This window comes from Talaromyces amestolkiae (genome assembly GCF_001896365.1).
Source record: "Talaromyces amestolkiae strain CIB chromosome Unknown scaffold2.1, whole genome shotgun sequence".
NCBI lineage: Eukaryota > Fungi > Ascomycota > Eurotiomycetes > Eurotiales > Trichocomaceae > Talaromyces > Talaromyces amestolkiae.
The window spans coordinates 1,243,415-1,265,924 of NW_024468038.1; the positions used below are offsets into that span (position 1 = coordinate 1,243,415).

Sequence of the window (22,510 nt, forward strand, 5' to 3'; positions counted from 1 at the left end):
TTCGACTGTCTTGCCTGACCACTCGTGGAACGACTAGATGTTTGCCAATCGCAGAACACTCCACATGTCTTATCTATTTATATACAGGTGAGTAACCCCTGTGTCCTATGCTCCTGCTGTACTGTCCGCGTCATGATTCTCATGCATAATTTCTAGTGGTCGTGTTCTGTGTTAGACCGAGTCTCTAGGTACGCAAGACAAAGCTCTTTCTTTTGATTAGCGCGCCTTGTTCTTATGGCTACACACAAATGCCTTTCATTCTATAACTACCTAGCCCATTTGCTTTCCTAGGCTTCGGCTGAGCCTGCGATTACTCGTCATCAACTGCTACGATGCTCGAGGACGGCTTCTCGAGTGAGCTTTTCGCATTACACGGGGCTTTCACCACTTGCGGTCCACCTGCCAGAATCGCTACTTCACATGTTTGAATACTTGCTCGAGCCATTGCAGACATACTAACAAACTTCCTGGCCGCAGAAAATCCGACGACGCCACGCAACGTACGAATCCGCCCATTTTAAGCGGACACTTCGAAATGTCGGAGACTCAACCAGGTCACGTCCCTAATGGGGCGTCGCCTACTCCTACAGCTACAGCTACGGCAACCCCCGACGCTACCACGCCTGCTCCAGCCCTATCCTCTGCTTCGGCTGCCGTTGCTGCTCCTGCGCCAACGCCAAATCCTGCAGCTTCTCAACCTGCTCCAGCAACAGCACCTGCTCCGGAGCCTCTCGCAGCACCTGCAGCAACTTCGGCAGCTCCAGCTTCCTTAGTGTCTGATACTGCTGCTCCTGTTTCGTTTCCCCCTCTTCCGCATATATCAACGGATGATTTCGAGAGAACTACGGATCTTACAAGCACCGTTCCAAGTGCGCACGGCACGTCTCAAGACGTTATAAATTCCGACGTGCCTACTACTTCGTTCACTGCAGTCAATGCGCCTCCTGCAGTATCGGCACCGGCACCAGCACCTACTCTAGGAAGCGCACCGGCGCAAACATTCTCTGCGCCCCAAACAGTAGCCACGAGCGCAGCGATGCAGACATATTCTTCAGCGCCGGCATCAGCGCCTGTCCCAGCGCCTCAGGCGGTGTCTACAACTGCACCCGCACCTTCGCAAGCACCTTTGTCTCTACCCCCAACGACATATACGCCAGCGCCTTTATCTGTCCCACCACCGCCTCCAGTAGCGACGTCAGGTCCTTCACAGTCTCCGTCAGTTACTCCGGGGGGACCTCTTCCTCCGTCAATGTCACAATACCAGTCAACACCGAACGTTCCATCATCGAATCCTCCGCCGATGCAAGGGCAACCTCATATGGGATCACCGCATCCGTCTACTGTGCCTCCAATGCAATCAATGGGTCAGTATAATCCGACGTATTCTCCACAGATGGGCCAAATGGGTATGCAAACGCAAATGAGTTACCAGCTTCCGGGTAACAACTCGCGGTCACGGGCGCATCAAAGAGAAGTAAAGAGACGGACGAAAACAGGATGTTTGACTTGCCGTAAGCGCAGAATAAAGGTAAGACCTCGCATAATCTCAGTGAAAGAAAGGCAGAAGAAAAGGATAAGCAGGGTTGGCGGGCTCTTGGGCGGGTGCGGGAGGGCGGGATTTTCCATGTTTCGCGGTCGTGTCGCTTAAGCGTTGCCGCAACAGCTCCGTGACTAGCTCGCGCGTCCATCCCACTTTGCCATACAACAGCCCCGCCAGCCCTCTGTCGCTTCCCTTCCACTCCGATCTTTTCTGCCCTGCATAGCTTTCGATGGGAGAGGACTCTCGCACTTCGCAATGATGCTAACGCATAATTGGTAATTTCTAAAAGTGCGACGAAGGTCATCCAGTGTGCCGCAACTGTGTCAAAAGCAAACGCGAATGTTTAGGCTACGACCCGGGATTCCGACCACAGCCTGCGCCCTCCGATATACGACCTGCCAGCAGCACTCCCCAACCTTCGCTTGTCGTGAATCCGCAAGAAAATCACACCAACAATAATCCTTATCCTTCTGCTCCCCCGGGTTACATCCCTGCTTCAGCGCAACCCTTCGCCCCTTCTGTCCAGTCGGACTCTTCAATTCAGTCGTTCGACCAATCCAACAACAACCGACAAGGACCTGCCGAGCCCTCTGTAGAGGAAAGCGATACCATGTCAATTATGGCAAGCGTGCAGGATACTATCGACGGTTCCATGTCTCAACCTGTGGGAACGCCCGATCTATCGACGCCAGCACTCATGCCGCTCCCTGGTCAAATCAGCCAAGTCGGTCGACAAGGTGTGTTTACATCGAAACAGTCTTTATGAGCGCGTCACTGACTGTTCTAATTGCAGAAAAAGTAAAGATACAAGACCTTTTGGCGCTTCAAGGTATCGCGCCGCCTCCACCATATCCTATCGTTCCCATTCAGCAGGCTCGCTTGGACCAAATACAGACTGTTTACCTTCACACATACGCGCCAGCCATAGATCGGTTTTTGGAAACTCGGTGGTTTCGCGACAAGGGGTTGTCTCAATTGTTGACCAATGCGCAACTCATGGCCCAATATTCGGCTCTTATTGACGCTTTCAATGACCCAAAATTAGACGACATTGCCGTACGAGGGCGCGTGGAAAGCTTTGAAGCTTCTGTTGTATGGGATACAATGTCCATTTGCCGTTCAGCCCGTAATCTTGTGCGAAATGGTTCTACCGAGCCTATGCAGGAATACGATTTACTCACAACGGCGAATCGGTTCGATATTCTAGAAGCTCTTATCACCGATGACCATCTCAAGGACAATCCATTACGAGCAGATCTCGCTCGCCCGCCTTCAACAAACCTGAATCCTCTTGAGGGTCAATTGCGTACGCGGTCCTTGAATTTCTGGAACTGCATCGGGCACTTCCTCACACTCCACGATAACGAGGCATCTTCAGCCGTGGAAATTGATGAGACTTTGGCTCGTTGTCGTTCGCTACTTGACGAAATTGAGAACCGGGACGTCTTGTATTCCATGGCTATTGGACGACATCTTGGACAGCGTCTATCAGACTTCCACCCTCGCAACAGACCAGAAAACTCTAGTGACGAAAGAAACGCCAACACCAAGCTCATTGTCGCGCAGAGATTTATCGAAGATGAATCTAAAGACAAGGGCACCACGCAAGTTGTCAAACGTCTCTGCGGCATGGTCCATAGACTATGGGAGCTGAAGAATTTACTGCTACCGCGTGCATAACGATTGATGACGGAGATTTGGAATTTGAATGCATGAAATTTTGATTTGATAAGACATACAAGCTTGCGGTGTTATGGTGTTCAAAAGAAGAGACTTGACTTTTTCTGTTCATGTAATAAGACATGGCGTTATTTGTTTCCTGTTATCTTCAGCAATGGCGCTGTCCATTGAGGAGATAATATGATGCTCTTTGTGACTATACCCTTTTATTTGGATTTGCTTTAGAGCGCCATGTGGTGTATGATAATATCTGAGGCTTGTATGAGTTCTCGATTATCACATTCAACCTCACTTGAGTATAAATCAACACACATTACGTACACTTAATGTTCTTGACAAACGGATCGGGAAAGAAGATATATCGAAAAAAGGGCTCTATATATTCTGCGCTCTATAATCTGTTACCGCTCATCAAAATCTATAGCAAAAGGAGCACAATCTATAGGTCCACATGCTCAGGCACAATACTCTTCAACGTCCCTTTCTCAATAGCCTGGCGCACATTTCCAATAGCCCATTCCTCCATCTCAGTTTGTGTCTGGCTACAGTCAGTTCACACGGTCAAAAGATTACCAAAAGATAATGTAAAGAAAAAAGAATACATACCTCATAAGACCAAGTTCCCATATGAGGCACTAACATCACATTCGGATTCCGCAACAGACCAGGGTGAATCTTGGGCTCTTCCTCAAACACATCCAACCCCGCTGAAAAGACCTTGCCGCTGTCCAGGGCCTCAACGAGAGCGGCTTCATCGATGACTGCGCCTCGCGCTGTATTGACGACGACAACGCCATCTTTCATTTTTGCGAATTCGGGTTTGCCGATGATGTGGTATGTGTGTTTCTACGAAATGTCAGTACTTGTATCAGATGAAGAGAGGAAAGGGGCTCACGTTAAGAGGCAGATTCAAACTAATGACATCACTCTTCGCCAACAAGTCATCAAACGTAACATACTCTGCGCCTGCAGACATGGTCTCACTAAGCTGCCGTCTATTATGATAGATAACCTTCATCCCAAACGCCTCTGCTTTCTTTTTCAGATTTCTTCCAATACCGCCCATGCCCAGGATACCGAGGACTTTACCCTCCGGGTCATGTCCCAAAGGAGGCGCTGGGTCACCGCGCCATTTGCCCTGTCGTAGCGCGTGCATGCCCGTGTTGAAGTTGCGGATTGCGCCGATGATGAGGAACATGTTCACGTCGGCGGTGGAGTCGTCGACGGCCGTGGGCACGTTGCTGACCCGGATAGGTGGTGTGCGTTCACTGCAGGCGTGGACGTCGACTTGGTCATATCCCGCCCCTGTTCCCTCCCCTCAATCAGTATTCATCTCATACATATACAGAGACAGGATATGGACAAACCGCAATGAGCAAGGAAAAGCAAAGACTTGGGTAAAGCCGCTACGAGCTCCTCGTCAATCTGGCCCGTGACGGCAAAGGAGCCAAAAGTGCGATATGCCGCGACCACGCCGTCGAGCTTGCCGTCTTTGCATTCTTGGATGAATTCAGTGCGGTTGGTGGCGCTTGTGGTTATGAGGTCGGCGATGTCGCTGAGGTCTTCCCATGTTTTGCCAGCGCTGTTTGTATGTTAGAATGTACAGGTTCAGTTGTAGAGAGGTATGGCTTGATATACTGGACTATTTCGCCTAAGAGGAGGACTTTGGGGCGGGCCATTCTCTTTTCTTTTGGTCAATGTATGTCTCGATTAATATATATGAGCAATTCTCAATTAATCATTCGCCGTGTCCCAGCCCAATATGAGATACAAGATCAACAACCAAGGCTCGTAATCAGAAAAGAAATCGATCAAACGTGAGTCACGTCAAAAAAAATCGCTATCTCAGGGCAATTATCCCGCTGATAGAGTGCGGGGTCCAGGGGAACGGCGAGATGTCCGACTCGGCGAGTCGTGTATGTTCTATCCTCCATCTCGCCAGCCTTGAACTCACCCGAATGCAATTTCATTGGTGCAAGAACTATTTCTATAAGTTTGTATGTGTACCGTTTGCTTTTCATGTAAGAGTGATTGTTGCTAATTACCAGCTACATTTTCTTTGCCGTAATTAGAAATTGAGAATCCATTTTCCAACTGGTTCCTCTCCTTCATGTCATATTACAGGATATTGTACAGATAGAAAGTCCCGGTACTAGGAAGGTTCATGGAGCGCTTAGCTATCCGACACTGTGGTAGCTATCTGCTACGTGTTCGGGGATTCGGGTAAACAACTGCCGCACAATGGTTGCCATCATTTAGATTCGAGGAGTAGGTCGGCCTCTCAAGGAGAACATAATTAACAGCGATCGTGGCATTGTGCACTGTCTCGCATAGTTTCCAGAAATTCGTACGTATCGCAAAGATTGATTATTGACCCTCGGTGAGAATACGAGTCCAGTCAAACTTTCGCCAGCGTTTTCGAAAAGGCTCGACACGTCGATCCCCGCCTCTACTCCACCGGCCCTGTCTTTTGATAACATCCGGAGGCAGATCCAACATACCCCCTATCGTCTCTCGAGCAAAAAGATCTCCGCGCGGCCATCGGTGAGTATCCTCCACAACATGGCCCAAGCCACCATCAAGCTCAAACCAGACGTGAAAGTATGGCATTTCCTTGACTAGCGTCCGACGGAAAGCCATCTTGCCCAAGCCTTGTTTGGACTTTGCTAGAGTGTCAATTAGTTTTCGATGCTGAGTCCATTCTGAATCTGCTGCCAGTATAGACTCTCTAAAAAATGCCGGCGATGTTTCGCCTAGACTGTATGGCAATGGAACAGCTTCTAGAGATGCATGGCGTTTTCGATCCGGATGCGCTGCGTTCTCATAGAAGATTACATCTCGGCCCTGATCGTGGTACATTCGAGTCAAACTCTTCATGAAATTGCGGATTTCCTCCCACTCATCATCGTCGCATTCCATTAGATTCGTGCGGTGCTGGATGGGAACAATAGTAGCGCTTCCTTCACTGAGTTCCGGTTCTGTTGGAAGAGTCAAGAAGATTCGTGTCGCTAATGACACGATGGGGGCCACTGGCGGTGTGTCCGTATCTTCATGATGGCACAACGGGCAATTATCTAGTATTCTGTTCATCTTGTGGAACTCGCTGATGGCCGTATTTTTGAGGTTTAATTCTGATTTCTGTACACGCTTGGCGAGTTTGGCCGCATTGTCATCCATATATTCCAAATCATTCTAGGTTTCAATGTTAGTAGATATCCCTGAATAGAGTGTGTTGGCTTCACTAACGTCGAATTTGACATCCTTTGCAATTCTTTCGGCTAGTCGAAGACCTTCTCCACCAGCTTGGCCGCGCGTTCGTCGCTCTTCCACTATCATATCTTCAATCGACATATCCTCATTCTCCTGTAGCTGACCACGTTCACGGCCTCGGCGATTTTCAACCGGTTTGACTTCGCTTCTAGTGCCGCCGGCCAGCATTCGGTTTTCCATAATGCCAAGAACCACGACGTCGCCTTCTTTTCGGTTTGCCATCAAACCAGCAGCAGCATTATACTGTTCCTCCAAAGAAGCTGCATCAGACGAGCCTTTCAATTTTGCTTTCATCATTTTTGCGCGAAGTCGGTTCAGTGCAGTGGCATCCAGATGTTGCGTGGTCCTGGTAGGTTCCACGGTTTCCATCGACTTGCCCTGTTCCTTGACAGGAGATGCAATGTCCCTAGAATAACTGGCTCGAAGGTCTCTGTGAACACCTTGTTCGAGCTTCCTTTCTTGAAAAAGCTCTCCACTGGGTTTGTCTTTGCCCACATATGACTCTCCATATGTCTCTCTGCGATCCATTTCTATCTCTTCTTCTCGGGCGTCATCGAAAGACCTTAAATCTCCATACCGCTCAATCGCAACATCTTCCACCTTTTTACCCTTTTCTTCGGCTTCTCGGTAAACATTTTTCAATTTTATCATTCTCCATTGTGAGCCCGCATCGCCAAATGTATAGTCGACTTCATGTTGCGCAGGCTGATTGTCAACTTTTTCTGAAACCTTTCCTTCTTTTAAATCACGTAAATGAGTGTTGAGTTCCTTATCGTGAATCTTCAAATCGAGATCGATTCGTAGCGATTTCGCTTCGGGCTGTTTTTGGGCGCTCTTATCCGGTCTGTGTATATAATCTATGTCGTCGGCAGAGGGGGGCTGCATCCATGAATCACGTTTCAAATCATGCGCACTGACTTTAGCAGCTGATTCCCGGGCTTCACCTTGGCCGAGATCGTCATCATCGCGATTGCGGTCATGGCGATGCCGTCTCTTGAGAGAGCTCTCGTCGTCGCCATTGTCGTCTCTTCTGGACCTTTTGTGCCTATGTCTGCGCTCTTCATCTTTCTTATCGCTTCGATGATTGTGGCTTTCGCGCGTTCGGGACGAATCACGGTGATGATGTCGGTGATGGTGGTGATGGCGATGTGATCCCGACCGATCTTTGTCTTTGTGGTTATCGGATTCTCTCCGTTCGTGACCTTCCGCAAGCGATTTCTCAAAGTCCTCCAGCGTCATATTAATGGTCTGTATAATCGCGCCGGTTATTGGTGAATTGATTCCGCCCTCATGAGACGGACATGGACAGAAATTGACAAAGTAGCTTGAAGAAAAAGCTGAGCTTAAGCTCGAGCGCGGTTGCCCAAGGAAATGACGTTTCGAGCAGGGCCCCACTTGCCCTAGGACGAAACCCAAAAGTTTCTCGCCCCGCCATGGGAAAAAACTACAACGACTTGCTTGTCCAGCACCATTTGATACAATACTCAACGACGAACTACTTTCTACGAAAATCCTATTGGACGGTTTATGGGCGATAGTCGAGTAACTGGTGGAAAAGACTCTGAGATTTTGCTCCAAAAGCACAAATTGTGGCAATATGGCGGCGGCAACGACACCAGAAGCGCCCGCAGGCGAATCTGCTTCGCCAGTGACGATAGTATGCGTGGGCATGGCCGGTGAGACACCGTTTGCTCTTTTTGTTCAAGAAGCCGCCGTAGACGCTGTAGCATGGGAGACGTGGAAGTCGACATGGACAGAGTGATTCTTCAAGCAGAGGCTGACGTGTTTGACCGACTTAGGCTCAGGAAAGACGACCTTTATGCAACGAATCAACTCACACCTTCACTCTCAACGAAAAACCCCTTACGTCCTCAACCTCGACCCAGCAGTCCACTCCGTGCCGTTTGAAAGCAACATCGACATTCGCGATTCGATCAACTATAAGGAAGTGATGAAACAGTATAATCTAGGGCCCAATGGAGGAATTTTGACTTCGCTTAACCTCTTTGCGACAAAAGTAGACCAGATCATTGGTCTCTTGGAGAAACGCACGGCTCCAGTTGATCCCGCTCATTCCGGTGGACAACCGATTAAGCACATCCTAGTCGACACCCCTGGTCAGATCGAAGTGTTCGTGTGGAGTGCGTCTGGAAGCATCCTGTTGGAAACTCTTGCGTCCTCGTTTCCAACTGTCATTGCATACGTGATAGACACGCCTCGGACGAGTTCCACCAGTACCTTTATGAGTAACATGCTCTATGCTTGCAGTATCCTCTATAAGACCAAACTTCCTATGATACTAGTCTTCAATAAGACCGATGTGCAGGATGCAGAATTTGCCAAGGAGTGGATGACCGACTTTGATGCTTTCCAGACTGCTTTACGCCAGGAGGAGGATGCTGGTGCATTTGGAGCGGAAGGTGGTAGCGGTGGCTTCGGTGCTGGCAGCGGCTACATGGGATCCTTACTCAATAGTATGAGCTTAATGCTTGAGGAGTTTTACCGTCACCTGAGCGTCGTTGCGGTGAGCTCGATGACCGGAGATGGTATCGACGAGTTCTTTAGTGCCGTGGAGGAGAAGCGACAAGAGTTTGAACGTGACTACCGGCCGGAGCTTGAGCGCAAAAAGAACGAACGAGCGGAGCAGGCCACGAAGAGACGCGATATCGAGCTTGGTAAGCTCATGAAAGACATGGCTGTTTCGAACAGGGGTAAGAATAAATTGGCGGATGATCCAGCGACTGTAAGTGAAGCAGAGGACGACCCACATGGAGACGACGACGCCATTGGCGGTGACGAAAGCGACGGCTCCTCAGGGGAAGAGGACTCTGCTTCCCCGGATGGTGGTCTTGCCTCACGCTACCAGCAAGCGCTGGCGGATACTTCGCAGAATCCCACTCAGCCTTCTGATGAAGACATCAGTTTCATGAGATATCTTCGATCCAGCCAACCTTAATAAAGAGATTAGCCCAGTGTGTTTATTTTCTTGACCTCCTCCTTCCCGATAAGTACCCAGTGTTCGGCCAACGCGCTACTGCTGCAGCGCCACCGGGAATCCTCAGCTAAAGCATCATGAGTCATAAGTCACTCAAAAAAGAATAGAAATTGACCCCAAGGTTTCGTGATACAATGCGCTTTTTCACATTGTCATGGCCGACCATCATGATCCAAGTGGAGCTGCAGCGATGCTATGACATATCATTGCCTGAGTGGGATTTCGGCTCTGGTGGCTTGTGCTTTTTTCTCATGTAGGACCGTTTCTTTTTCCTTGAGCTGCACTGACCGGTCTTTTCTTTGACGCTTCCAAATTAATACACTTGTTTGCAATTTTTGGCAGCCTGAGCTTGCCGTCATCGCCCTGATCCAGCTCGACTACGGAATACTGGCCGGCCGCTCTAGAGTGTGTTTCTGTTGCGATCATTGGTGGAGATGCAGGTCATGTCGCATGCAAATTTCCTGTATTGACCGGCCTGATCGGCAGCCATCTTGTACGGTGTCACTAACATGTACGGAAACTCCACATGTTTCCAAAATGTTGGAGCGGCGGTGCTGGAATCGAGGCTTCCGTCAATTCCAAGTGAGGTCGTGACGAACGAGCTAGTGCGCTTTACCATATACCACGTAATATGATCACTTTCTCTGTGCCTCACCGAATGTTGCGATGTCTCAGTCTCTCAGACCGCGTCTTTTTTTTTTCCCTTAATCGGAGAAAGATTAACCGGACTATTAATAGTGTAGCGAGGGCTTTTCAATGACCGCACGTGAACCACCGAACCTGTGTCCTTAAAATGGAAGAATTGGCGAGGGGATGTTTCTGTAATGGGCTGGCTCGATAAACGTCTCGATTGCCGATGGCGCCAAGTTCGGTACGGGGGACTCCGTACTGGGATGGCGTTTCCCGTAGAGTCGTTAATCCTGTATCTTACTGACTCACCCTTCAGTCTTTGGCTACAGGGGCCAGTTCTACGGTGATTGCGTTGATCTTCCGACATTCCTGACAGCACTCGTGTGGATGAGCATTCGTCGTGTGCGTGGTCGCAGATTATCGTGGCTTCTCGGGAACAACAGCCGCTTTGTCGCGAGAGTTAATCGACCAAAGTCGACCCCTAGATCGAGCAGAAGCCATACGTACGGATGCATTTTCCTGTGTACCTCGATGATGTATGATTGACCGAGGTGGCTGTTGCAGACGGATGCAGCAGCTGTCACACTTGCAGGGGAGTTCATCCACGTTACTGACACGACAACCCACCGATGCCAACCTATTTCGAAAAAAGCTCGAGCGCCAGGATCTGTGGCGACAGCTGGTGGCCAGGCGGTCGTTTGCTGAGTCTCCGCAATGGCATTGTGCATGTAACTAGGTGCTTGTTGCTCTATCCATACTAGTACGATGACCAGGACAATTAGTACTTCCACGACCCACCCCCGAATGCGATTAGCTTCTGCCCTCTGCGCTTCTAGTTCGCTCTCGGGGGCGGCTAGTGTGTATGTATGTACGTAGTGCGTACATGCTGCTGCTTGAGCCTTGCACTACGTGCATGAAGCTGAAGGGAGTAAAAGGAGTGACGCGAGACGTGAGTGGTCCTTGCGCGACAAGCGTTGAGACCGGCATGGCTTCGTGGGCAATGATAAGTTGATAGTGATAAGGCTTGAGCGTCCGGTCGAATGATACTATATGCATGGATTGCCAGGGAAAACAGGAAGTCTTCCCCCGCGTGATGATTAATGATTTAGTGAAGGTCCAGAGTGGGCTATGCTGTTCTGGGCAGTGACCGCTCAGTTAGTAGATGGCTGCTAAGATGCTAAAATGCTGAGATGCTAGGCAAGGAAGGTCCTGACAGAGGTAGGTCCCTTCCTCCTTCCTTGCAGACCCGGGCAAACTGTCAGTCATCCGCGGCTGCCTCCGAGGGGGCATGCAGAAAAAGAAAAGAAAAAAAGAAAGAAAGAAAAATGTCAACAGAAACATCAGGAATTAAAAAACCCACGACTCTGTGTCAAGGTCACACCCCAAGGCTGAAGAAAAAAGAAGAAACCATCCTCGCTTGCTCGTTCAATCCCAGGACAGACACAAAGAAAGAAAGAAAGCAGACACGTAATCGGCAGCTATGATTTGAGAAGCTGATCGCTTTGCGTACCTGGTGCTTTCTTTTTCGCTTTTCTTTTTCTTTGCCTATTTCTGGGAACACATCTCTGTGCCTGCGATCTTTCTATTCAGACTGGGCTATCTTGATTATTTTATTTCTTTATATTACCCTTTTAGGCTGTTTCTCTTCGCATGCCAGTCTACGTCCAATCAGTGACCGCACCGAACTATTGCCTGCCAGCAACTTTCCCCAGAAGGATCATACGTCTTCGCAGCACCGATGTGTACTAAAGGAATGAGACTGTCGTTGCATAAATTGAGCGGATGGCTGCGTCGCTTCTACACCGGCAACAATCATCGAGAAAGTCATCCGAGACGACAGAACCCGAAAAAGTCTGACTTGAACAAGAATTTGGAATCGAGGACTTCGAGTGATACAGAGACAGAGTGTGTCCAGCATCATACCATCGTCAAGGCCAGCACGATGGCTCCTCATATGCTTGAATCCGACTCTCCCATAAGGACGAGAATTGGTATACCGGACAGCGAGGAGTACGACAAAATGATAGCAGAACTTCCGTGAGTTGTCACTTTACCGAACGACCTCTGGATCGGGAGTGTTGACATAATGGTGTAGTTTCCGAGTCATATCTTGCCCTCTACTCCAGGCTAAGAAGCTTGAGGCACGGCGTTTCTGTACTAGATATAATGTCGACGATGAGATTCTTAAAGACGATACGATACCCTTACATGAGCTGTTCATGGGTCTACGTAAAGAGCGAGAGCGCTTGCTTCGCACAGTCATCGGGACTGTTGGTCAAGGACCAGTCATTGAACCACCGTTCCATTTTCAATATGGCTGTAACATTATCCTTGGTGATTCATTCTACGCAAATGTCAAGTCCGTCTCCATCTTATATCTATTTGAGCTTTGTGACGTCTGATTACTGACAAGTATCTCAGTCTACGGATCATGGACAGCGGGCTTGTGACTATTGGCAATCGAGTTTTGATCGGACCGAACGTCACCATAGTCACCGAGCTCCATGAGAAGGAAATTATGTCTCGTCGAAGTGGCAAGGTGTTTGCCAAACCAGTTACGATCGAGGACGATTGCTGGATAGGGGTCGGGACCACAATCCTTCCTGGAGTAACGATAGGCAGGGGCTCAGTCATCGGCGCTGGGTCTATTGTGACTAGAGACGTTCCCCCTGCTAGTGTTGCATGGGGAGACCCAGTACGGGTGGTCGAACCCGTTAGCGACGCCGATGCCGTCTTTGCTGAGATGACTTAGACCCAGTTTCGTTCTATCACATTGATCGTTAGACGTCGGTTGCTTTTAGCCTTTTACGACTTCATTTACTACGAGGTGGATGATTGCATACGGTCACTAGACGATAAGGCGTTGAGGAATCATATTTGCGGGTATATATTGACATGATTGGATTGCCTCATTACGCTTACTTGTTCCTTTTTTTCGCTACATTTTCGGGCTGGTCTGATCATGAATTGCATCTCTCGCATCCCTTTATCGCGAGCTGGCTCAGGCATACAGGATATTAAATTAGTGCCATCTGTACAAAAGGTGCTAGGCACTAGTTTGCATATGCGGAGTAGCTAGGTCAGGAAAAAGAACTCGATTCTTTTTGCATACGTATTTAAGTTTCGGATCTCATATGCAATGTCACACCACGAAAGATACATCTAATGTGGTGCAAAAAAACCGGATCTGGTATCCGCTAAGTGGCTTCCACTGCTCGATCTTAGTGACTTGGTCCAAGTTAGTAGACTTGGGGGTTATTATAGTGCGTTTTAGTCTAGTGCAGTATGTCGAGTATGTAGTATGTAACTACATAGCAGCATGTAGTCAACTACTCGGCGGGTGAACTGACTAAACATTACATCATCTGTCCAACCTGACCAAACCGATCGCAGAGCTCAATTTAAAACTTCACAACTTAATCTTGCGAACCATCAATCTTTAGATCCTCTCATCAACGATCAAGTCGTGATCGAGTCAGGTTTGGAACCAAGCTGCATTAATCACTATTATTTTTTCACAGGGTTTTTCCTAGTTCTTATAGTCTGTTTCGATCTCAACTATCGTCGTTGTCCCGCGGATCGACTGAATCAGAGCAAGCACTTACTTCGGAACACTTAACCAACCAACCAAGTCCTAAACATGGATGTAAGCTATTCCAGACTCTTGAGATACGAAGTCTAGAGCTCTTTTTCTCTTTTTGGCTAACGGAAAGCATCTTGGATCAGGTCTTCTATCTGTACAACTACGGCTCAAGCGCATGGCTAGCGTTACAGGGCGTAGCTTTAGTCGCAACACCGAAGTTGATCATAACGCTGCTGATTGATGACACTCGAGCTGCGTCAGGTAGGTTGTTACCCTCCTGCAGATCGAATCAGTTGCACTGCAGGTCCAGATCTTGGGGGAAAAATCTTGGAACCAAAGCCTCACTCATGTATCTATTCTAACGTTCATTGGGTAGATATCGAAGCCTATCTATCCCGAGCCTTTGGTCTCGCCCTACTTGCAGTTTCTATACTGACCATCCTGCTCACCGGATCGGTGCCGTTGGTGTCCCCCGTTGGCGATGTTGATGCTACTACTCCATCCCCGGAAGACGAGAGTGCGCGGGCCCCTTATGCCGTACCCACACTGCTCGTGACGACCTTGTTTCAAGCCACGCTAGCATTCTACAACTATACCTGGTACCTAGCCAATGGCCAGAAGGCTTTAGGACTGGGTATGCTTGGATCGGCTGCCGTGGCCTCGTTGGGAGTCTGGTGCCTGCTTTTCGCCACGAGCAAAGGTCACATTAGCAAGAGGACGGGTGCGGATAAGAGGACGTCGGGATTTCCGTTTAGAAATACCGAGTCTGATAAGAGACACCCTGAGAGGAAGCGGTTGTAGGTCTTCTCAGTAATGGAAGGAGTTATTCACATGGGTGGGAATATCGCATGCTGCTTTAATGGTCTCCAAATATGGCGTCTCCCAAGGGTTTGGCACAAAGATTGAAGTTGTTAACCTATTGATATAATATCATGGGTCTGTGTCTGCAATAGCTCGAGCATAGCAAGCTGGTATTTTGTTCTATACTTACTGTTCATATATCTTCGCGCCTGTACCATCGTGTAATGACATTGTTCAATTGTCGCGTCAATCAATCTCAGCTGGTGCAATTATTCTTATCGCAAGCAAGGGCCAATTGATAAGCGGATAAACAATAACTCCGCCCGAGCTGTCCAATGTCTGTAAGCTCTCTGCTCTCCACTCGAACCACCAAAGGAAATCCAGTGCCGCTTCAACACAACTTTATCCCCTAGCTCCTGATTATTTGTTTTCTGCATACGTGCAGACTGTATATCGTATTGGCGCTGTATATTACATTTCTAGTGACACAGATCTTATTTATCTGTCTTTATGCAGCATGGAAAGCTCAGAGCTGCCGCATCTACCTCTGGGCTCACAGTTGCCTTCTGGCTTCAATCCTCATGATGTCCAGTCGTTTCAGAGTTTCTCTCCTGCTGATATAGATCACAGCTTACAAGCTGTTAGCAACTTTGTCCGTATACGACAATTTCCTCTGAAGCCTCACGTTGACTACTTACTTACCATCAACAGCCGCAATTCGATAATGCGAACGGCCGATATGATATAGCTCCCGCCCGAGGATCAGCTCATGGCCTGACAGCCAACAATAACCAAATTACCCCAAACCGAGCACAAGTCTGGAACGGCGCTGGTGAGCTCGAATGGGTGGCGGCATCTATATCTTCATCCTTGCCGAATGCGAAGAGCCGCGCCCAGCAAGTCGATACTTCTCTGCATGTGGGCGGAGACGGTTTGGATGTATCATCTGCGGCTGCAGCAGAGATTAAGGATAGCCATCTGGGTGGCCTGAAGATTGTGCCGAATCCCCCTGACCTTAATGCTTGGAGGGAGCGGTTGTTTAATGTTGATGAGCCTATTACGTTGACGGAAGAACAGTACGCCTCTAATATCTCACATCTCGTATTTAGCGATTGAGAACTGAACAGAAATAGGTTTCAAGTTTATTTCCCGCACGTCGACAATGTCTACTCCCATCGGTCGACGCAAAAATACAAACGCAAACCATTCGTCTCTCATTACTGGGACTGTCGCCTCAAAGGCCGTCCCTCGGGGACACCCAAATCCGATGATCCCAACAAGAAGAAACGCAAACGAGTCGCTCGAGAACGCGATTTGTGTGATGTGAAAATCAAGATTACGGAGTACTTTCCTGAGGCCACTGCAGCAGATATCGCGCATCACCAGAGGAGCGCTGCAGAATCTCCGATGTTGTCGAGCGAGAATCATCATGGTGCCACTGCAACTGGTACAACTATGTTCTTTACTACGAATGGGAGTGAGGCTCCTCGTGGTAATGGCAATGCGCAGCCATTTGGTATGTTGGCGCCCAGTGCGGCGCTATCTGAGAATCCGTCCGTTGTTCCGGGAAACGGCCATAAGTTGTACACTATTCAACGAGTCAATGGTAACGGCGGCAATGGGAAGACAGATGGCGTTGGCGGCGGTCATAGGCATACGCTGGAGGATAGTGACCGTGTCAAGAAGAATAGCGTGCATAGGTATCTGCTCAAGAAGTCGAAGGACGAGAAGAAGATTGTGGTGAGTGGACATTTTTCTTAGGACTCCTATTAGCCCCAGATGCATACGAGTAAGTCAAGGCAGGGCAGTAGGGGATCATTTGTAGTGGCCTTTTCTTGTGGATGAATGTCACGGATGCGCGTGGGGTTATGCATACGTCACGCACATATCTACCCCAGACCTCTGCTGCCCTGCTGTCAGTTGCTGCACTTGCACTTCCTCGAGTATGAGATCAAAACAGCTTTTGAGATTCAGACTACATCCCATTACCTCTACCGGACGAAGACTTCACTATCTACTATCACATCATCGCGGCTTATCAGTCATGACTGACCAGCAAAAGCAACAGACACAGCCGAAAACCTATCACAAAAAGGCCACTGGCGAAGCTAACACCACTGTGCAAAAACGCTCGCAAGAAAATGACCTTAAATTATTTGGAAGTTGTTTCTGGTAAGCCAAGACCTGATTGGCTGCTATTTACTAAACAATGAATAACTTATCATGTTCAGCCCCTTTGTCCAACGTGTATGGATTGCGCTCGAAGCCAAAGGTATCCCTTATCAGTATATAGAAGTTGATCCATATGAGAAACCGGCGGAGTTATTGGCTATAAACCCTCGTGGACTGGTGCCGGCTCTTCTTCATGGAAATTGGGGTTGTTATGAGAGTACTGTGCTCTTGGAATATGTCTGTCCTTCTTCCTGACCGACCGGTGATCATTTCTGACTCGATATTTGAACAGCTGGATGACCTTGATGAGGGAACTCCCCTTCTCCCTCCTGGTGACGCCAGGCTTCGCGCTCATTGCCGGCTCTGGAGTGACCATGTTCGTTACCTTCCTCCCATGGGAAGTTCGTACTTGATTTCATATCACTGACTTGATTGTTGTTAGATCAACCGCCACATAGTTCCCAGCTTCTACAAAGTCCTGATGGAGCAAACTCCTCAAATGCAAGCCAAGCATGCAGCAGAACTGCAGGAAGAGATTGAGAAATTGGTCAACGCGTCGCACGTCCACGGTCCATTCTTCCTAGGTCCTAGCATTTCGTTTGTCGACATTCAGCTTGCACCTTGGATACTCCGTCTAAGTCGTGTGCTCAAGCCGTATCGAGGATGGACTGAGCCAGCGATGGGTAGTCGGTTGGGTCGGTGGATCCAGGCCATTGAGGACAACGAGCACGTCGTTGCGACGACCAGTAGTGATGAGCTTTATCTGGAAAGCTACCAGCGGTATTCTGGTGAGTTTTCAATTGGCCTCAACACCATGGCCTTGCTGAATGAGCTGACATTCGTAGAAAACCGGCCGAATACCTCGCAACTGGCAAATGCAATCAACAGCGGCAGAGGTCTACCGTAGTCTGCTCCCGTTAGCTATATATCCCCCCTCGAATTGACGAGCATAAATACCATACCATAGTCTGACGCTGCTTATATTTTCTTTGTGCTTTACAAGTCTACAAAGACCTTAAGTAGAAGCATCTCTCGACAGCAAAGTGCCTCTACCCCGAGGATCAAACCCAAACCCACCCCGTCCACTTCCATCCGGGTTTCTAGGATTTCTCGTAGGCCTTATAGTCTGCTGCTGTTCACCATCCCCTCGTTCCGTAGAACCCTGCGGCGGTCTCCGTTGCGTATTCGGCTTAGTCGAATAACCCGGATCATACAACTGTCTCTGTTTATTCGGCGCTCCACCTTGCGAATCACGCTTTTCGCGACCATTGCTGTTGTTGTTTTCTCTGCCGCCAGGGCCCCGATTCCTCCCACGCCCACCACGAGGGCCACTATTCTCATACCCCGAATCCCTATCCCTATTCCTCGATGGCGGCGGCGTCCCACCAGGCGACGAAGCACCCGATCCCGGCGCAGACGACGAATTCCCAAACAGTCTCTCCCTCGCTTCTTCATATTTGCGTTGCTTCTCCTCCCTATCCTTTAATGCTTTGGCCTGTCGCTCTTCGGCAGTCAATTGGGGTGGTTTATTGGCGGACTCGTCGTCGGAGTCTGATAGATTCGCGCTGCTGCCGTTGATGCTCAGATTTGAGATACCTTCGCTGGCGGCATTGATGTTGTTGCTGTTCCGAGAGGCGATTTGGGGTCTTCGACTGAGGACTGTGACGGCGGGKTTGAAGTCTTGTTTTAGTGGGACGGCGGAGCGGGATTCGACGTAGTGGAATGTCTCCGGTGCTTCTCTTTTCAAAGTTAGTGTTTGTTCACGGTCCCGGAGGAAAAGACATACGCCTCCTCCCATAGTTTCCTGTTGAATTCTGCTTGTGCCGCTCGGCGTTGAGCTTTGGTCACTTTTGAAGAGACTTTTTTGGGCTGCGTATTGGCGGCGTCGGATTTCTGATTTGATCAGTACTAAACTCTCGTAGAATGGGTGTGTAGAGTGTGTACATCGGCGAGACTCTCCCAGTCTGCTTCCCATGCATCAGGGACATCGTTCTGTTCTTTGCTCATGTCTCGGGTACCTTTGAGTGCCTGGGCGAAAAAAGATTCTGATATGCTGAGGGAGGGATATGAGACTCAGATATGCACAGTGAGCCGCGTATAGGACAATTGCAGATATATACGAAAGGATGAAGTAAAGAGTACAGAGTCCTAATTCCTCATAATGTGTGCTCGTTGAAATAATTATCAGATGGTTGTACGTAGTTGGCGTTTGGACAAAAATCGGGTCTAGCTTGCCCGCCTATGCAGAAGTGCGCCCCGGCAATAAAATGCGGGGCGTCCGCCTTGTCTGTTAACGTGAACTAAGCAGCACATCAAACTCCATCATCGTCATCGAATATTTTCCTGACCACCCTCATTCACTGCTCAACCATCTATCGCCCTAGCAGCTCTGCATACATTACTTCAGTACCTAACTGCATCATCCTCAAGTGTATTTGTATACAATCGACTATCACCATGTCTGCCGGTGCGTTGCCTACATCTACCGTATTTCTCTTCTTACATCTAAGCTAACGCTCAGTTGATCTACAGACCTCGACGGCGACTCCGAAATGCTCTCTTCCTCCGGCTCCGAATCCCCCATCGGCGCTCGCACACCCACATTCGACAAACCCATCGAACTCTCACCTCCCGGCTCACAAACAGCATCTCACCACGAAAGCTTTGGCGGCGCTGGTAATGCGCTTGTATCTGCATTTGGTGCCGGCACCTCATCCTTCACATCCGCGTTTGACAAGTTAGCTGGAGACGGGAACAAGTCGGGGGCCCAAGGAAAAGATGCGCCTGGTGCGTCATGGAACAATCAGCGGGCGCAGGAGGAGTTTAATAGGGCTTTGGAGAATGTGGTAGATAGGGAGTTTAGTTTGGGTGAGTTTTGTCTGTCCTGATGCATGTTACCAGTGTGCCGCTTGTTGACAGCAATTATTTGATTAGGCGAATTTGGAGACCCGTTTGATGAATCGGATATGTTACAAGGCCAAGCTTGAGCTACACGGCTATTGTGGCTTACCGTCAGACTTGCTGCTTGTGAACAGTCATGATTGCGCATTGATAAGAGAAACGATTCGGACATAAGACATACACCACAGAGACATCTTTGATGCCCATCATACATGGCAAAAGCTCTCAAAGCGGAGTCCTTTCGAGCCGCGGCCATCAGGCCATGTCATGGAACGCTGTACCACGAATTTTGGTTCTTCGAGAATGATCGATGAACTCATAGAATACCTAGAATAAAGTCTCACGATAGCTAATGAACTTAATGACATGATATTCGACTGTATCTTACTCCAGTGCTCCGATCTAAGCTGTGGTGGTTGGCACGGCAACGCCACTGTTTAGGCATAGTCTCCTACCACGCGACTTAACTCCCCTAATCTCAACTCTTCAACAACAACAGCACGATACGTATACTTACACAGCAGGAAATAACGATCACCCATATCGACATTAGACTCTGCCTTGCATTATTTTAGCTCTGCATATCACGGCCCGTACCTCTTGTCTTGTTTTCTACAATAGCTATTCTTCCGAGCGACTAAGACGGAGAACAACAACATTCCTCTCGCGTTTTTTCTTCTCATTCTCCCCCCGCATGCGAGCCCCATATCGAATCGCAAAGGGTTATTCGATTGGCGAATTGAAAAAGACCGACAATTGAAGGAATTCCATCTGACATTCGACATTCCATTGGCGCGTGTCACTAGTAAATATGGAGGGTGTGGAAATGACGGGCATGGCCGATGTGGTCATTCCGATTTCACAAACAGAGTTGCCAAAACTGTGAGTCCAACCAGTTCGTACTCGTGGCTGTATTAGATCTGTTCCTACAGCGAAGCTGGATGATGCGCTTCAAGCGCGTTCGCGATTCAATACAATCGACGTAAAACTCTTGAATTAGAGCCTGTGACTAACGAGTGACCCCCATGGGGACCATCTGATTATAGCATCACACAAATAACAAATCAAATCAACTTCGCGCCGACCGCGCCAGGCAAAAAATCAACTCTACGATCCTGGGAACGTCAACCCTCCACGCCATTTCTGGCACGACACAAAACTCGCAAAATCTGGAAACGGTTCAGAAAGAGCATGGAAGCGATTCGCTCGCGGACAGGGCCATCAGCTGCACCGAGTCGCATTGAGGAGAGTGATTATGTGAATGAGATCAGTCAGTCAGCCAATGCAGCATATCTTCGTGCAGTGAAACGACAACGGGTACTACATGCGCATACGGAGCGGGGTGGTTCGTTCTTGGAGACTAAGTGGGAGCTGGAAACTGGGAGAAGAAAACGTGAGCAATTGGATTATTTGTGTCTGCAGATATGCACGTTGCACCCGATAGGTTACTAATTACCGGAACTAGGCAAACTTGCTGGCCGTACAGGAGACGAGCAATTGGTCACAAATGGTCAGGAAGTCGAAAATGAGGCGGATGGCGAGATTGCCGAGCAGTCATTGGAGGAAATTTCGCAATCTGTTGGCATGAGTGCCGCAGTCGATTCTGGTGAAGAGGAAGAGGACACCGACCAGAGTGCTGTTATTTCGGAGATAGTTGATTTGGCAATTAATGCGCAAGGTGGTCAGGTAGCAGCAGAAGTGCGAGAACTTATTGCGAAGAAGGAGACAAATTTAGTCCGGTCGGCTCTTCGTATGAACTCTCTGGACGGCGAGGACGCAGCTTTGTTAAGTGAATTTTTGTCTCGTGCTCAAGCGAAACGGGCAGCGAACGCGGCGATGGCGGGTGCAGAGAAGACTGTAGTTCGTCAGAAGAAGGAAGAAGTGTTGAGCTCACCGGCAGTACAGTCGCGCCGAGCACTTGAAGAGCTGGATGTCAATTCGCCGTCTATCAAATCATCAACATCGACTCCAGTCAAAGCTGAGAAATTACCAGAATCTCCTGATGCATCTGAAACAGCCGATATTGATCAATTGACGTCGTCGCCGACAGTCGCACGTCGCCGTAGTGGTCGGACGAAACCCACGGAGCAAACACGCAGTCTACGACCAGCGGTGCCAAACCAGATTCCAGTGCGACGGGCGAATGGGACGGAATTTGTGTTTTTGCAACGAACGGAAGCTCAAGAGCTGGCACTTGCAACCCGGAAAAACACGCGCCGCAACAAGGGCAATGCTTTACTCCCGAGGTACTTGCTACAGGCTATCGTTAAGCAAGAGAGAAAGGATGAAACGACGCAGCCGTTTGCGCAAATCGAAGGAAAGGATGGATCACGTCAGGCTCGGAAGCATACAGCGGGACGTAAGCAAGTGTGCTGGAAAGAAGACCAACTCGTCGAATATGCGCCAGAAAAGGAATCATCCCCCGCAACCGAATCCCCTTCTCCAAGCAAGAAGAAGGGTAGCTCGTCTCGACATGAAGGAAACAAGTCGGCGTCAGTGACAACGCACGCTCTGCCAGCAACACCAAGCAAGAAAGTGCGCAGAATCAACATGTCAACGTCTGGTACGAGCACAGATGACMCCGCACGAGCCATCAGCAAGCCAATGCCCGTTGGCACGCCAGTTCCGAAGCGCAAAAAGCTGACACCGAGGCTTAAGAGCACATCCGTCGCAAGCAGTGTTGAGTTCTCGTCCGACCATCCGTCCAGAGATATGCTGTCTTCTGCCGCTACAAAGACAGCCGCCAAGCATATAGCACCACCTGCACAACAAACAGCGTCGAAAATGAGTGGCATCCCAAGAAGCAAAAGTCTAATCAAACCTTCTGTGCCATCAACATTGACGACCACATCTTCGGCCGGTGCAACGCCTATGGTGAGACGGATGCGAGCACGACGGGCCGTTTGATATCATTCACAAAGTTCGGATTTTTTTTGTG

General features: G+C 49.1%; 9 protein-coding genes across 9 annotated transcripts; 6 read left to right on the forward strand and 3 right to left on the reverse strand.

Annotated features, from left to right (window-relative positions):
- Positions 1-535: 535 nt before the first annotated feature.
- Positions 536-3,220, forward strand: BHQ10_001700 (uncharacterized protein; the record flags this gene model as incomplete). The annotated part of the gene is made up of 4 exons (XM_040873766.1): positions 536-882; positions 933-1,368; positions 1,830-2,277; positions 2,334-3,220. The coding sequence occupies 4 exons, from the start codon at positions 536-538 to the stop codon at positions 3,218-3,220; spliced, it is 2,118 nt and encodes a 705-aa protein (XP_040730205.1).
- A 439-nt stretch (positions 3,221-3,659) lies between these two features.
- Positions 3,660-4,899, reverse strand: BHQ10_001701 (uncharacterized protein; the record flags this gene model as incomplete). The annotated part of the gene is made up of 5 exons (XM_040873767.1): positions 3,660-3,758; positions 3,827-4,066; positions 4,116-4,525; positions 4,588-4,802; positions 4,859-4,899. The coding sequence occupies 5 exons, from the start codon at positions 4,897-4,899 to the stop codon at positions 3,660-3,662; spliced, it is 1,005 nt and encodes a 334-aa protein (XP_040730206.1).
- A 688-nt stretch (positions 4,900-5,587) lies between these two features.
- On the reverse strand, positions 5,588-7,729 carry BHQ10_001702 (uncharacterized protein; the record flags this gene model as incomplete). The annotated part of the gene is made up of 2 exons (XM_040873768.1): positions 5,588-6,412; positions 6,467-7,729. The coding sequence occupies 2 exons, from the start codon at positions 7,727-7,729 to the stop codon at positions 5,588-5,590; spliced, it is 2,088 nt and encodes a 695-aa protein (XP_040730207.1).
- A 358-nt stretch (positions 7,730-8,087) lies between these two features.
- BHQ10_001703 (uncharacterized protein) lies at positions 8,088-9,446 on the forward strand (the record flags this gene model as incomplete). The annotated part of the gene is made up of 2 exons (XM_040873769.1): positions 8,088-8,166; positions 8,290-9,446. The coding sequence occupies 2 exons, from the start codon at positions 8,088-8,090 to the stop codon at positions 9,444-9,446; spliced, it is 1,236 nt and encodes a 411-aa protein (XP_040730208.1).
- A 2,422-nt stretch (positions 9,447-11,868) lies between these two features.
- BHQ10_001704 (uncharacterized protein) lies at positions 11,869-12,867 on the forward strand (the record flags this gene model as incomplete). The annotated part of the gene is made up of 3 exons (XM_040873770.1): positions 11,869-12,152; positions 12,211-12,474; positions 12,537-12,867. The coding sequence occupies 3 exons, from the start codon at positions 11,869-11,871 to the stop codon at positions 12,865-12,867; spliced, it is 879 nt and encodes a 292-aa protein (XP_040730209.1).
- Positions 12,868-13,755: 888 nt separating this feature from the next.
- BHQ10_001705 (uncharacterized protein) lies at positions 13,756-17,578 on the forward strand (the record flags this gene model as incomplete). Its single annotated transcript, XM_040873771.1, has 8 exons — positions 13,756-13,761; positions 13,842-13,959; positions 14,075-14,367; positions 15,211-15,575; positions 15,633-16,239; positions 16,964-17,047; positions 17,114-17,459; positions 17,517-17,578. The coding sequence occupies 8 exons, from the start codon at positions 13,756-13,758 to the stop codon at positions 17,576-17,578; spliced, it is 1,881 nt and encodes a 626-aa protein (XP_040730210.1).
- A 108-nt stretch (positions 17,579-17,686) lies between these two features.
- On the reverse strand, positions 17,687-18,469 carry BHQ10_001706 (uncharacterized protein; the record flags this gene model as incomplete). The annotated part of the gene is made up of 1 exon (XM_040873772.1): positions 17,687-18,469. The coding sequence occupies one exon, from the start codon at positions 18,467-18,469 to the stop codon at positions 17,687-17,689; it is 783 nt and encodes a 260-aa protein (XP_040730211.1).
- Positions 18,470-19,128: 659 nt separating this feature from the next.
- Positions 19,129-19,658, forward strand: BHQ10_001707 (uncharacterized protein; the record flags this gene model as incomplete). The annotated part of the gene is made up of 3 exons (XM_040873773.1): positions 19,129-19,138; positions 19,204-19,539; positions 19,606-19,658. 3 exons carry the CDS (start codon positions 19,129-19,131, stop codon positions 19,656-19,658), a joined length of 399 nt encoding a protein of 132 aa, XP_040730212.1.
- A 1,105-nt stretch (positions 19,659-20,763) lies between these two features.
- BHQ10_001708 (uncharacterized protein) lies at positions 20,764-22,479 on the forward strand (the record flags this gene model as incomplete). The annotated part of the gene is made up of 2 exons (XM_040873774.1): positions 20,764-20,965; positions 21,038-22,479. The coding sequence occupies 2 exons, from the start codon at positions 20,764-20,766 to the stop codon at positions 22,477-22,479; spliced, it is 1,644 nt and encodes a 547-aa protein (XP_040730213.1).
- Positions 22,480-22,510: the final 31 nt, after the last annotated feature.